General features: G+C 38.5%; 1 protein-coding gene across 1 annotated transcript in view; it reads right to left on the bottom strand.

Annotated features, from left to right (window-relative positions):
* Positions 1–856: 856 nt before the first annotated feature.
* LOC125229818 overlaps positions 857–15,479 on the bottom strand; it is a 29,467-nt gene continuing 14,844 nt past the window's right edge. The window contains exons 3-6 of the mRNA XM_048134759.1: positions 11,562–11,697; positions 5,114–5,177; positions 4,149–4,303; positions 857–1,042 (exon numbers count right to left, since the gene is read on the bottom strand). Coding sequence (XP_047990716.1) covers positions 940–1,042; positions 4,149–4,303; positions 5,114–5,177; positions 11,562–11,697 — 458 coding nt within the window. The 3' untranslated portion in view covers positions 857–939. The remainder of the gene's footprint in view (positions 1,043–4,148; positions 4,304–5,113; positions 5,178–11,561; positions 11,698–15,479) is intronic.

Raw genomic sequence — 15,479 nt, 5'->3', positions numbered from 1 at the left:
GCAGTTTTTCGGATGTCGTCGACCCAACGAGCCAACGGATGCCAGGCACTTCTTACATTTGTAAGCGGCCACCATTCCGTTAACATTTTGGTCCACCTGCCATCACTCTACCTAGCAACATGTCCATTTTAGTCAACTCCATTTTAGTCTAGTAATAACGAAACCTACGTCTTGCACCTTAGTGCGACGACGGATTTCGGTATTCCTTATTCGATCTTGCATCTTAATACCGAGCATGGCGCTCTCCATGGCTCTCTGTCTGTGCTACTCGTATCATATGCACAGCCTTCTTAGTGAGCGTTCATGTCTCGGCACCGTAGGTCATGGTGGGCAGGACACGTTGATTAAAGAGGCGAGTTTTCAAGCACTGTGGAATGTCAGCGGGTTTGAGGATGTCCGCAAGTTTATTGAATGCCGCCCAACCGAGCTGGATTCTCCTGGAGATCTTCTTTTCTTAGAGTGTTTTGTCAAAAGATATAACACGTATTGTTTGACCATCTCTAGCGCTTCTTCTAGCTTAGGCCATAGTTACTGATACTAACAGCCTCATCCAGTAGCGTCATCGACAATCTTTGCCCAAAATGGTATTTTAATAATTACCTATTATAAGGGTCCATTTAGACGGTACGAGAAATCGCATACGAGTTTGATTACATTGCGGTATTTGGTGGTTGTGCAAAATTATATGTATTCTCAACTGCCCGCAGTGTAACTAAAATCGCATGCGAGTTCGCACGCCGCCGCCGTCCAAATCAGGCCTTAGTGTACATATGATCGTGTTATGATTAACGAAATAATTATTAAAAAAAAATAATTGACGAATGTTACTAAGGAAATAGTAAGTAATTATTTATTACTAAGGAAACGCATCTAGACAATTGTATTACTTATACCTAATATGCATAGAAGGTATAGCAAAGTCTCACGTCGAAAATCTTTTTAAAGTTTATTATCCTGTTTCTTCAGATTATTCACTTTCAGTCGAAGATCTTCAGTATTTTTCATCAGCAATTTCAATTTCTCAGCTAGCTCCATTTTACCCCTGTAATAATAGAACTGAATAAATTTTCTTTAACTCAATAACCTTCATATTGGTAAAACCTCATGGGTCTATAAAATATTTCAGAAAATCATTGGCATATGAATATGAGTTCCTATGATCGTAATATATACGGGCCTTACGGGCACAAGAAATGGTACCACTGGTACAGCCAAAAGCTTGGAGTCAAAGCGACCAATCATGCGCGTTATGAATAGGACCAAAGACATATATAACTCCGTATCTATCTACACAGTCTAAGAAAAAAACGTACCTCAGTACCATACAGAAAAAGGTACGGTGGCCTAGATGGCATTACACCTTTGGGGTACAGTCAGCCAAACAAGCGGTTTACCACTTTTCGACCTTATTTATGCCTTTGAAATAGAGTCGAAAAGTGGTAAACCACTTTCTTGGCTGACTGTACGCTCAGCTAGATGGCGCTAATATTAATATTTGACATTTTAACACATATCAAGCTAAGAATATGGGCCAAATTGTCAAAACTGAGGTTCAAAAGTTTTAAGCCTGTGTCAAGAGATGGCAGTCTACGCACTGTGATTACACATTTTACTTCGACAGTAACTCTCTATAATACTCGATTCTCTTTGATAGGACTCATCAGCCAATCGCATTGGAAGGAAATCTTTTGTTCACGTCATGCGTCATTTTTAACCCTCGACGCAACAACGACGGGGTGTTATAAGTTTGACGTGTCTGTCTGTCTGTGTGTGTCTGTCTGTGGTATCGTAGCGCCCGAACAGATGGTTATTAGACCTTACAATACCTACTATTATTCGCTATTAGCTGAAGGGTCTAATTTAGCTTGGAAGATTTGAGCCAAACAAACATGTTTAAAATAGACTTACTTTTTAAGTGAAATACAAGCTCATAAAGTAAACAAATATTATATATTTTTACAAATAATTGACAAACGCCAATAAAGGTCTTTGATGGCTCAGTGAATCAAAATAATAAAGGCGAATTGATTCATCATCAAACTCAAATACAGACCTTTGAAGAGCAATCAATTTCGATGTGGGAGTTCACAGACAATTCCGTTTTTAAAACAATTTAATAAAGGTACTCTCAGGTGAATTAGAGCGTATACTGATATCAGGATATTTTATAAAAATCTGATTCCAGTTTTATTAACACGCCAGTTTTATTAACGCGTGTATTTTTTTCTTAGAAAGGCTACAATAGTTTACGAAATAGTCGGAACAGTATATGCATATATGCTTTTTTCTACTCCCGTGTTGTTATTCGTCATTTACCGGGTCGTGCATAGATCGTTAAAACCCTACATAAAAGATGCCCGCCCCCGGCCGGCGCCCCGCGTACCCACGCATACGATATAGCTCTTACAGCATTGTTAGGTAGCCGTTAAGGGATATAACGGGCCGCGGGGCGCCGGCCGGGGGCGGGCGGCGGCGCGGGGGAGCGCGAGCGACAGGGTGAAGCAGGAACATTGCAGAGGACAAGTCAAAATACTTGTAGGAAACAGTGCGAATTTCACGAAAGTTATTCTAGAAAACTATTCAAAAGTATGTGCATGGTCGTAGAAAAAGTATTGTATGCAACGGTGTTTAACTGAGTCAAAAAATACTCGTGGCGTCTTAATAACAATTTTCGGCTTCGCCTCAAATTGTTACCCACGCCACTCGTCTTTTTTGACCTCCTTTAAACGCCTGTTGCATAAAATACTATTACAGGTTATTCTTTCTGGGTTTTCATGTTTTAATTGTCAGATTTCTCAATAATCCCGTTTTATTTCGTTTTTCAGTTAACACTACTTTGGCATGTGTTTCACCTGTATGCGTCTGAATCGAAACTAGGCCAAAATGCTGAACGTGATCGACGACGGCCATTGTTTGCCCCAGATCCGAATTCAAACGAGATCAGAGATCTTGAGAAAATGACTCGATGGAAATTTGTATGTTTATTTGTTGTATTCATGATTTATTTATAGATATTACAAGTACCTATAAGCATATCATCTAAATCTAAACAATAAATTTTACTTCTTAATGCAGGGCCCTCCAAATGAGGAAACATTCAACCATGTCTTTTATACAATTGACGTCAAATCAAAGACCTACTCTTTTGAGTAATTTAAAAACTTGCTCAACATATTATCCTGTGTAAGTGTACATTATTATGAAAATTTATTGATCTCAAAAACCTAATAATCCCACAAACTGCGCTGGCTCGGCCACCTACTAAGAATGGGAGAGGATCGGGCTGCCAAGAGGGCGTATCTGGGAAAACCAACTGGTGGCCGCCCGGCGGGTCGGCCCAGATACCGCTGGGGAGACAGTGTGATGGCGGATCTGTGTCAGCTACAAGCCGATAATGCGCAGGATCGGGATAAGTGGCGTGCCCTCGTTTTGGAGGCCAAGATCCTCTTTGGATGACAGAGCCATACTAGTTAATTAGTTCAAAACCTTTTATCAGCAAAATGTGTGTGTATTATGTTTTATTTTTGTATATAAAAAAAGTAGTCTGTTGTTGGTAAAAAAAAATATTCCCATATTTTATCAGTAGCTTGTTTTTGTTTTTCAACTTTTCGTACCTTCCTACTTTTTGTACGTTCCTAAATAGGTACGCCAATACACAGGTGTTCCGGTATTGTTGAAAACCCTGGCAGCTCCGATGTGTTCGGTGGCAAAACAAAGTAAGGAAAATAAAAAAAGAAGATAATAAAATATACATGTGTCTAGACACGAATGGGTTAGGTACCTACTTATCGAGCTAATTCTACCAACCCTAGGGTTGGTAGAACGAAAGTAGTTAGCTCGATAAGTAGGTACCCATTAGTTAAGTAGTTACACTAGATACCTTCCTGGGAAACTAATTATTACTAGTTTCACCTACTTTTATCAATTTTAAAGCAGTTAATTTGACTTTATTCAAGGTCAAATTACTTTACCCACTAGTGGATAAAATGCGTTTTTACCCGCTGGTATTAAAGGACAAAACACGTGTTTCCGAGCTAGTGAGGAGAAAAAATTATTATGCTGTTGTAAAGCGTTTATTTGTCTAGACAAATAATCGCAAACTAGTTTCTGTGTATCATACATATTTTAAAATGCATTATTAATCTCACATGATGACAGGCAAGTCTTCAGGAATCCCCGGTGTCATGGTTCCAAGTTTATTTTTCAACTCTCCAACAATTTGTTGACGCCGTGCGACTTCACTCTCAAACTCGGAGATCGTTTTATTAACCTCTTCGAAATCCCGAGTCATCTGCGTCTCGTCCTGGTAGACATTAAATAAATTAATTTGATTAGACAAAATGGTTGCCGCCAATAATGCTAGCAAGCTATTTCTGGAAGTCCTGAAAACCCACTATATAAGCAATTGGATTGGTAAAGGAACGAGACTGGCTGATATACAGAACATTTATTCGCTCATAAAATTTAATTATATAAGTATATATAAGAAACAGAAGCTGATTTACATGCGTTTGAATTTTGAACTATGTTGACTGTGTTCCTATGTTTTCGAATGATACTAACCGGCTCATGTAAACATAATACCTGGTCTATGTACATAATGTTACGTGCCTACATATCAATACTATGTTAATACGTGCATTGACGTGATTTGATTTAGTAACAGATATACGTACATAGTTAAAATGAAGTTAGTGGTCGGGATATTCATGCCCGGAACGTGTCAGGCACTTATGAAGTAAGAGAAATAAAATGATATTTACATTATTTACATCCCACGTCTAGAAATAAGGAAACTGGAATATGATGATTTTTCTCACAATATGTGTGAATAAAATCACCAATTTATTATAATTATGTAAATAACTCTTTATATAGCACACGTGTATCGAATTGAGAAATGTTTTTGTGTGGTTTACGTTACGTCGTTTTGTGACATATAATTTCTTTGTTTTATAAGTTTTACACAAGCGATCATTTAAGATTTCATTTTTCATATCTACTCCAATATATTTGCTACTTTTATACTTGCCCACTAATTTATTACCTAATGTCAAAACGTTCAATGATTCGGGTTTTCTAATTGCTACATATGACCATACTTAAGACTTACATAGAAACTCCGAGTCTGCCTAAATCGCTCCGCCTTATTTTGCAACGAGTCCTCGTAGGTCCGTCTATAACATATAAAATTCTTATTTAGAGTAATTGTACTTTACAAAGAGGAAATTAGCAAATTTCAGCTCTCCTGCACCAGATTATCTCAACCGGTGTTAAGACGCTACAGGAGCGAAAATGCTGAAATGGAAAGGAGCCCCCCTTTCACTTTGGGAATTTTAGTTATATATACTAGGGTTATTAACTAGATTTATCGAAAAAAAATTGTCCATTCAAAACAACTCAGTTAAAAAATATTGCGAAAAAAATCTTTAAAATCGAGGTTCCGCTCTCGACTGTTTCCTCTTGCAAAGCTTAATCAATCGTAACGAAATTTGAGAATCAGAATAACAATGAAATAATCTGTGTCGGACCGTTTAGTTTTTTTGGCTTATTGTTACCAATCTTGAATACCACACCTTTTATTGCGCCATAAGCAATAAGGCCGTTTTTGGATATTTTTGATGGACTTAAAAATAAGAATATCAAAAAATCGATGGAATCAGGCGTTACTTTGCGGAAATCCATGTTAATCGTAAACTAGAACTTTCCTTTGCTAATCCGCGAATAGATAACGTGCAAGTCAATCAGTGCTAACCTGTTATAATTACTTGCGTATTTTTTACATGCAATTAATTTTCCCACCCTCCCACCGCAAAAATAAAAATAAATACGCAAATAAATATAACAACCCACCACCAAATATACAAAACTCGACACGTGTTTCGCCTCTCTACGAGGCATCCTCAGGAGCTGATGTTGACGGTCCGAAGTCCCGCAACTGACTGATCGTCCCCAGAATGGTCGGCCATATTTATACTTTGTCCACCCCCCCTACCAAGCAAGTTAGATGGAAAAATTCGTAATAACGGCGATGACGCAACATTCAACTGCTCATTAAGGATTAACCCCTATTGTTGTACCTAATTATCTCCAACTGTTCTAGAACCCCCAAACGCAGCCCTTTCTCACATACATGTAAAACATCAAAAGAATGATTCTCTGATACAGTATGGTCACTCTCTATCAAATGCTTTGCAAAATTGGATCTCTCTGGATGGTTGTGCCTGTATGATGCCATATGCTCCTTATACCTAGTAGTGAAATTGCGGCCCGTTTGGCCCACGTACACTTTGTTACAAACATCACAGCTCAACTTATAAACCCCAGATTTTTTCCCTTTCTCGATCCTATCTTTTCCGTTACAAAGCTTGGAGTGCAAAGTGTTATTTGTCCTAAAGGCCACAGGAATGCCGTTTGACTTCAAAATCTTATAAATGTCCTCTGACACTTTGCCAACATAAGTAATGCTCGCTTGACACCTCTTAACCGGTTCAGAAGGACGTGCCGCATACAACATATTGTTAACCATAACCATTCGCTTCTTTCTGATGATGCCATCAACGATTGATTTATCATAACCGTTCGAAACTGCCAAGTGGTAAATATTGTCCAATTCGGCTCGATAGTGTTCTTCAGAAAGAGGCACAGACAACATCCTATGCACATAACAGTGAAAAGCGGCCAACCTATGCTGCCAAGGGTGTGTAGAAGAAGCTGGTATAACTGTATCAGTATGTGTAGGCTTGCGGTAAATTTGAAATTGATGGCTATTATTAACTCTAGTAATGGTCAAATCTAGAAAATTCAATGACTTTTCTTGCTCTAGTTCCTTCTTAAACTTGATCTTTGGATGTTTACTATTAAGCCCAGTAACAAATTCATCCAGCAGGTCCATACTCCCCGTCCAACAAATAATCAAATCATCTACGTATCTGAAGTAATACAATATATTATCATTCCCTGCAATATGCTGGTTCTCAAAGTGGTCCATAAAGATATCCGCCATTAAAGGACTCAGTGGAGAACCCATGGCTAAACCATCACTTTGCAAATAATACTGTCCCCCGAATCTAAAATAATTATGTTTCATACATATAGCAGTTAGATCTATCAACTCATCTACCTCCCCTGGATGTAAACGTTGCTTTTCAAAAAGGTCCCTTAGAATATCCAAAGTCTCCCCATACGGCACATTCGTAAACAAACTATCTACATCCAACGAAAGCAAGACAGCATTATCTGGAATAATAATATCTTTGATCTTTTCTATTAACTGCAAACTATTCCTCAAACAAAACTTCGGCCGGAACTGAGACTTTTCTCTAATAATGTGATTCAACCTCTTAGCTAGATTATAAGTTGGTGCACCCAAATATGAGACCACTGGACGAACTGGAATGTTATCCTTATGAATCTTAGGTAGCCCATAAAGAATAGGAGCTCGTGGATTCATTGGCACAACCATGCTCTTCTGATGTTCAGTTTCAAAAACAAACATAGAGTTTTTAATTGCCTGTCTCAGATCTTTCTGGAATCCTGGAGTTGGGTCTCTCTGCAAACTCGAAAAGCCATCACCTTGAATCAGATCAAGAACTTTCTGATTATAACTTCCTTTCTCCATAATAACAATGCAATTTCCTTTGTCTGCTTTCGAAACTACCAAATCATTTTCTCGCACTTTCTGTTGAATAGTTCTCAGTGCCAAACCATCAGAACTAAATCCACCACCCTGTGCCGGAACAGTACTCTTAATAACATTGGCCACCATGGTCTTGGTATCTAAATCACCACGGCCCCGCACTATCGCTACCTCTGAATCCACAGCCAAATTCTCTAACGTCCCCTGAGTTATTTTTGGCTGGAAATTATATTTCAACCCTTTTCCTAAAAGCTCTACTTCATTCTCCGAAAACTCCACATCAGTTAAATTTTTCACACGAGGATGGAAGTCATGGTGAGGTGTTGGTTCCGTTTCCCTCCCCTCAAAAACGAACTCGAACTCGACTCCGTTAACCTACGCAATTTGTTTAGCTGAGTAGTATACATCTCATGTGCAAGTTCAGAAGCAAAGTATCTCGCCTTTTGGTCTAGGATATCAAACTCGAGATTATGCAACTTAAATGAGAGTTCAGAATACAACACTTTAAGATGCAGTTTCAAATTATCTCTAACCGAAAACCAATGGCGAGATTCTTCGTTCAACCAAATTCTCTGAGCCCTACTAACAGCCAACTTAGCAGCCCTCGAATTGCTACTACAACGCAACTGGATGTAATTAGGCACAACGTTCAAACGCTTGCACTGTTGATTAAACCACACATTCTGGACAGCTGCACGATGTTGTTTGGTTAGTTTGACATAAAGTCGTGCCTGTTCGGCCACGCTAGCCGTTTTCAAATAATCGATGGAATCAGGCGTTACTTTGCGGAAATCCATGTTAATCGTAAACTAGAACTTTCCTTTGCTAATCCGCGAATAGATAACGTGCAAGTCAATCAGTGCTAACCTGTTATAATTACTTGCGTATTTTTTACATGCAATTAATTTCCCCACCCTCCCACCGCAAAAATAAAAATAAATACGCAAATAAATATAACAACCCACCACCAAATATACAAAACTCGACACGTGTTTCGCCTCTCTACGAGGCATCCTCAGGAGCTGATGTTGACGGTCCGAAGTCCCGCAACTGACTGATCGTCCCCAGAATGGTCGGCCATATTTATACTTTGTCCACCCCCCCTACATAAATAATAAATAAAAAATAATAATTTAATAATAATAATTTAATAATAATAATTTAATAATAATAATTTAATAGAAAAGATCAAAGATATTATTATTCCAGATAATGCTGTCTTGCTTTCGTTGGATGTAGATAGTTTGTTTACGAATGTGCCGTATGGGGAGACTTTGGATATTCTAAGGGACCTTTTTGAAAAGCAACGTTTACATCCAGGGGAGGTAGATGAGTTGATAGATCTAACTGCTATATGTATGAAACATAATTATTTTAGATTCGGGGGACAGTATTATTTGCAAAGTGATGGTTTAGCCATGGGTTCTCCACTGAGTCCTTTAATGGCGGATATCTTTATGGACCACTTTGAGAACCAGCATATTGCAGGGAATGATAATATATTGTATTACTTCAGATACGTAGATGATTTGATTATTTGTTGGACGGGGAGTATGGACCTGCTGGATGAATTTGTTACTGGGCTTAATAGTAAACATCCAAAGATCAAGTTTAAGAAGGAACTAGAGCAAGAAAAGTCATTGAATTTTCTAGATTTGACCATTACTAGAGTTAATAATAGCCATCAATTTCAAATTTACCGCAAGCCTACACATACTGATACAGTTATACCAGCTTCTTCTACACACCCTTGGCAGCATAGGTTGGCCGCTTTTCACTGTTATGTGCATAGGATGTTGTCTGTGCCTCTTTCTGAAGAACACTATCGAGCCGAATTGGACAATATTTACCACTTGGCAGTTTCGAACGGTTATGATAAATCAATCGTTGATGGCATCATCAGAAAGAAGCGAATGGTTATGGTTAACAATATGTTGTATGCGGCACGTCCTTCTGAACCGGTTAAGAGGTGTCAAGCGAGCATTACTTATGTTGGCAAAGTGTCAGAGGACATTTATAAGATTTTGAAGTCAAACGGCATTCCTGTGGCCTTTAGGACAAATAACACTTTGCACTCCAAGCTTTGTAACGGAAAAGATAGGATCGAGAAAGGGAAAAAAATCTGGGGTTTATAAGTTGAGCTGTGATGTTTGTAACAAAGTGTACGTGGGCCAAACGGGCCGCAATTTCACTACTAGGTATAAGGAGCATATGGCATCATACAGGCACAACCATCCAGAGAGATCCAATTTTGCAAAGCATTTGATAGAGAGTGACCATACTGTATCAGAGAATCATTCTTTTGATGTTTTACATGTATGTGAGAAAGGGCTGCGTTTGGGGGTTCTAGAACAGTTGGAGATAATTAGGTACAACAATAGGGGTTAATCCTTAATGAGCAGTTGAATGTTGCGTCATCGCCGTTATTACGAATTTTTCCATCTAACTTGCTTGGTAGGGGGGTGGACAAAGTATAAATATGGCCGACCATTCTGGGGACGATCAGTCAGTTGCGGGACTTCGGACCGTCAACATCAGCTCCTGAGGATGCCTCGTAGAGAGGCGAAACACGTGTCGAGTTTTGTATATTTGGTGGTGGGTTGTTATATTTATTTGCGTATTTATTTTTATTTTTGCGGTGGGAGGGTGGGAAAATTAATTGCATGTAAAAAATACGCAAGTAATTATAACAGGTTAGCACTGATTGACTTGCACGTTATCTATTCGCGGATTAGCAAAGGAAAGTTCTAGTTTACGATTAATATCAAAAAAATCAAAACGGTCCGATACAGATAAAAAAAAAAATCTGTGTTGAAAAAATCATTGCTCTATCTTCAAAACAAATGTTGGTTGTCACAGTTTAATACCTAGAATTTGTAGAGAGCATAACATATTGTACAAACAAAATAATACTGACATGTTGAAAATGACACATAATCAGTTAAAAACATATTTACATACACTTAAGACTAAACCGTAAGGCGTAACATACATATATATACGTAAAATACATATTAAAACTTTTTGAAATTAATTACGTATATAACTATTTCTACCTCCTTGCTAACTAGATTACTTATTGTATCAGTATTTAAAGTTGTACCTACCTACTTAGTTAATTTAGATGTATACTTCCATTTCAACTTAGTTCCTACTTAGGATTAAGAAAAATTTTGAAACATGCTTGCCGTGTTTGCCTGTAATTGGGTGAATACTCGAGCAAGTTTATCTTAAAGTAATTTTAATGTATAAGTATCTTTGTATTACACCTGTTGGCAAACCTAAATAAATAATAAAATAATAAATTTAAAAAAAAACCAGGGAGGAAATAGTCGAGAGCGTTTGTATGGACAATTTGACCCCTCCTGTATCATCTTAAGTGGGTGATAGACGTACGAGCAAGTAGTATTATTATTTCAAACCGGTTGGATTGTCGAGTCGACGACTATGCGCGGCGGTTTTAAAGTAAGTACAGTCAACCAAAAAAGTGGTTTACCACTTTTCGACCTTATGTGTCTGAAATAGAGTCGAAAAGTGGTAAACCACTTTCTTGGCTGACTGTACCTACGCGTACTTACGGTGATACACAATCGAAAAAGGTCGTCGAGCCATAAGTAGGTACGCGTACTTGCTCGTACGTCTATTATTTGCTTTATAGCTGCGTTTTTGAACCCTCGACGCAAAAACGACGGGGTGTTATAAGTTTGACGTGTGTGTTTGTCTGTCTGTTTGTGTGTGTGTGTCTGTCTGTGGCATCGTAGCTCCCGAACGGATGAACCGATTTAGATTTAGTATTTTTTGTTTGAAATCTGAATTAGTCGGGAGTGTTCTTAGCCATGTTTCATGAAAATCCACTATGTCGGAGGTTTTTTCAATTTTTTTATTTTGTGGTTAGGTTATTATTACAAATATGTACACGTACATGTAACTCTCTTCTGCTCGCTCCTCATCCTTGATGAGGCCGGTGACCCGGGCGCGGGTGTCGCGCGCCGCCTGCAGGGCCTCCGCCAAGCCCTCGCACTGGTGTTTCAGCTGCGTACGCTTCGCTGTCAGTCGAACTTGGAAACAAGGTTTTAGGTTATTTACAGTCAAATTTATTTCATTGATTTTTATCAAGCTTTTTAAAGCTGCTTAGTAATAAAAATGTCTTGAATGCGACGATGATCACAGAATTTTAAAGCATTAGTGAATTATACATGCAGAGTGTAATTACTATATTGGCCATTTGATGTTTTTTTTTGTATGTAGCAAGGACGATATTATACCGGGTCTAATAAAGCCCATACGAAAAAAGTGTGCCCCTAAAATGTATGGGGATTTTAAGGATTAAACTAGATGGCGCTTTCGCAGCCTGGAAGTGGCAACAATCATATTTTCTACAGATATTTCTCCTTTTTATTATTAACACGCTTTTATTAGGTCGTCGTGTATGTAACTATGTATGTAATGGAATCTAAGGAAGCTAATTTAACCATCTTCCAGGAGTCGTAGCGTAATGAAAATTGGCAGCTATATGTAGTTCCGATGACAATACAATAATATGGTACTGTTGAGCTGATCTGATGATGGAGTCGGAAGATATGAACTGGAACTACATGATGGAACATCGTATCATAGCCGTTTTTGGGTTTCTTAGAAAAGTCTTGTAATGAACTTTGACTACAATTAGGTTTCAAGGTCTGATGATGAAGCCGAAAGATATGAACTGGAACTACATAATGGAACATCGTATCATAGTTGTTTTTGGGTTTCTTAGAAAAGTCTTGTAATGAACTTTGACTACGATTAGGTTTCAAGGTCTGATGATGGAGCCGGAAGATATGAACTGGAACTACATGATGGAACATCGTATCATAGCTGTTTTTGGGCTTCTTAGGAAAGTCTTGTAATGAACTTTGACTACGATTAGGTTTCAAGGTCTGATGATGGAGCCGGAAGATATGAACTAGAACTACATGATGGAACATCGTATAATAGCTGATTTTGGGCTTCTTAGAAAAGTCTTGTAATGAACTTTGACTACGATTAGGTTTCAAGGTCTGATGATGGAGCCGGAAGATATGAACTGGAACTACATGATGGAACATCGTATCATAGCTGTTTTTGGGCTTCTTAGAAAAGTCTTGTAATGAACTATGACTACGATTAGGTTTCAAGGCCTGATGATGGTGCCGGAAGATAAGAACAGAAAAAGGGGGGGGGGGGGGGGGGGGGGGGGGGGCTCGAGGGGGAAGCATGAAAGAAAGATCAACGTAGTATTTAAAATAAGTTGGGTTCGCGTTTTCTTGTGACCTTTCAGAGCAAACAAAGGGGGGCTCGGGGGGCGAAGCCCCCGCAAGAAAGAAAGATAAACGTTGTATTTAAAATAAGTTGGGTTAAGGTTTTCTTGTGATCCTTAAGAGTAAAGAAAAGGGGGGCTCGGGTGGCGAAGCCCCCCGCATGAAAGAAAGATCAACGTAGTATTTAGAATAAGTTGGGTTAGCGTTTTCTTGTGACCTTTAAGAGCAAACAAAGGGGCTCGGGGGCGAAGCCCCCGCACAAAAGAAAGATAAACGTTGTATTTAAAATAAGTTGGGTTAGGGTTTTCTTGTTACCCTTAAGAGTAACGAAAAGGGGGCTGGGGGGCGAAACCCCCGCATAAAAGAAAGATTAACGTAGTATTTAAAATAAGTTGGGTTAGCGTTTTCTTGTGACCTTTCAGAGCAAACAAAGGGGGCTCGGGGGCGAAGCCCCCGCATAAAAGAAAGATCAACGTTGTATTTAAAATAAGTTGGGTTAAGGTTTTCTTGTGATCCTTAAGAGTAAAGAAAAGGGGCTCGGGGGCGAAGCCCCCGCATGAAAGAAAGATCAACGTAGTATTTAGAATAAGTTGGGTTAGCGTTTTCTTGTGACCTTTAAGAGCAAACAAAGGGAGGCTCGGGGGCGAAGCCCCCCGCATGAAAGAAAGATCTACGTAGTATTTAAGATAAGTTGGGTTAGCGTTTTCTTGTGACCTTTTAGAGCAAACAAAGGGGGGCTCGGGGGGCGAAGCCCCCCGCATAACAGAAAGATCAACGTTGTATTTGAAATAAGTTGGGTTAGCGTTTTCTTGTGACCTTTAAGAGCAAACAAAGGGGGGCTCGGGGGGCGAAGCCCCCCGCATAAAAGAAAGATCAACGTTGTATTTAAAATAAGTTGGGTTAGCGTTTTCTTGTGACCTTTAAGAGCAAATAAAGGGGGGCTCGGGGGGCGAAGCCCCCCGCATGAAAGAAAGATCAACGTAGTATTTATGATAAGTTGGGTTAGCGTTTTCTTGTGACCTTTAAGAGCAAACAAAGGGGGGCTCGGGGGGCGAAGCCCCCCGCATGAAAGAAAGATCAACGTTGTATTTAAAATAAGTTGGGTAATGGTTTTCCTGTGACCCTTAAGAGCAAATAAAGGGGGGCTCGGCAAAAAAGAAATATTTAAATTTTGTTTGAATTCGTTGAAATGTGACAATATTTTCTAATCGAGTCAAACAAAATCCCACTAGCTGAGAGCTTCAAAACAATGTATGGCGAAAGTATGTCTCTCTAATGTCTTCAAAAAGTCCGCGATGGCACATGTCTATATTGTCTATCTTTTACGGATAACTTACTAGGTATAAACATTTTTATGATAATACCGTAATAAGAAGGTAGCCGCTAGTTATTATTAAGTAGCAATTAGCAATATGTACACGTTAAACCACAAATGGCATGTAAAATCCGCCTACTTGAAATAAATTTATGTATAAATGTTAAAAGTATTTAATTATTAATGACTAAAAAGTATAAAATAAATTAATAGTTTAAAAAACACTATAAAACACGCTTTTATAAATGCACGTAAAAGCCAAAAATAAATTATGGATCGTTCAAGTTGTCTCTATTTGTGAGCTGAAGTTTAAAAACTATGTGCTTTTAATTATAATATTTGATTGTAAAAGCGTGGGGCGCTGGAACAGCGCTGGTCTGGTTTGGGGCAAAGCAGCTGACATACAGACTATCTTTGTATTACAAAAGAGAGCCATTCGTTCTATTTACAACTTAGGAACACGTGAATCAGTAAGAGAACTCTTCAAAGAAATTATATCTTAATGTGTGGTGACGGGTTAAGAATTTCACCACCCCCTTTCTTCCCGTGGGTGTCGTAGAAGGCGACTGTGGGATATGGGTTAAATTGTGGCGTAGGCGAGAGGCTGGCAACCTGTCACTGCAATGTCACAGTTTCGTTTTCTTTCAACCCCTTATTTGCCAGGAGTGGCACTGAAGCTTTAGTAGTTTCATGTGTTCTGCCTACCCCTTTATGGGACACAGGCGTGATTGTATGTATGTATGTATGTATGTAACTGTAGCTTCCCAATACATTTATGATAGTATAATTTATGTTGTTAAGAATTTAGACTGTTTCACTAAGAATTCTGATATCCATAATTATAACACTAGAAACAAAAATAAGCTTGCCATAAAGAAGTTTCGTGTCCGTAAAGTACAGAAGTCATTTGTTGGGCAATGCATTCATTTTTATAATAAGTTACCTGACACTGCTTTGAGATTACCCCTCCCAGCTCTTAAGAACTACTTAAAAAAAACATTGATGTTAAAGGCTTATTACAGAGTCGAGGACTATTTGACAGACAAACATGCATGGCCCGAACCAGAAACTACAAAAAACGACTAGCAATTAAAATAATTGTATTATGTATAGAGGACACAGTTCAGATAAGAAAGCACATCAAATATTTTATATTTTATGTTGTGTAGGTAAATTACATATTTAATGATATTGAGATTCATATTATCTTTTTCTTCTGTGACAATTTGATATGTTTTCTCTGAAG

Source organism: Leguminivora glycinivorella, chromosome 9, assembly GCF_023078275.1.
Source record: "Leguminivora glycinivorella isolate SPB_JAAS2020 chromosome 9, LegGlyc_1.1, whole genome shotgun sequence".
NCBI lineage: Eukaryota > Metazoa > Arthropoda > Insecta > Lepidoptera > Tortricidae > Leguminivora > Leguminivora glycinivorella.
Note: the sequence above shows the minus strand (reverse complement) of the source record. Positions and strands in the feature narration are given on the sequence as shown.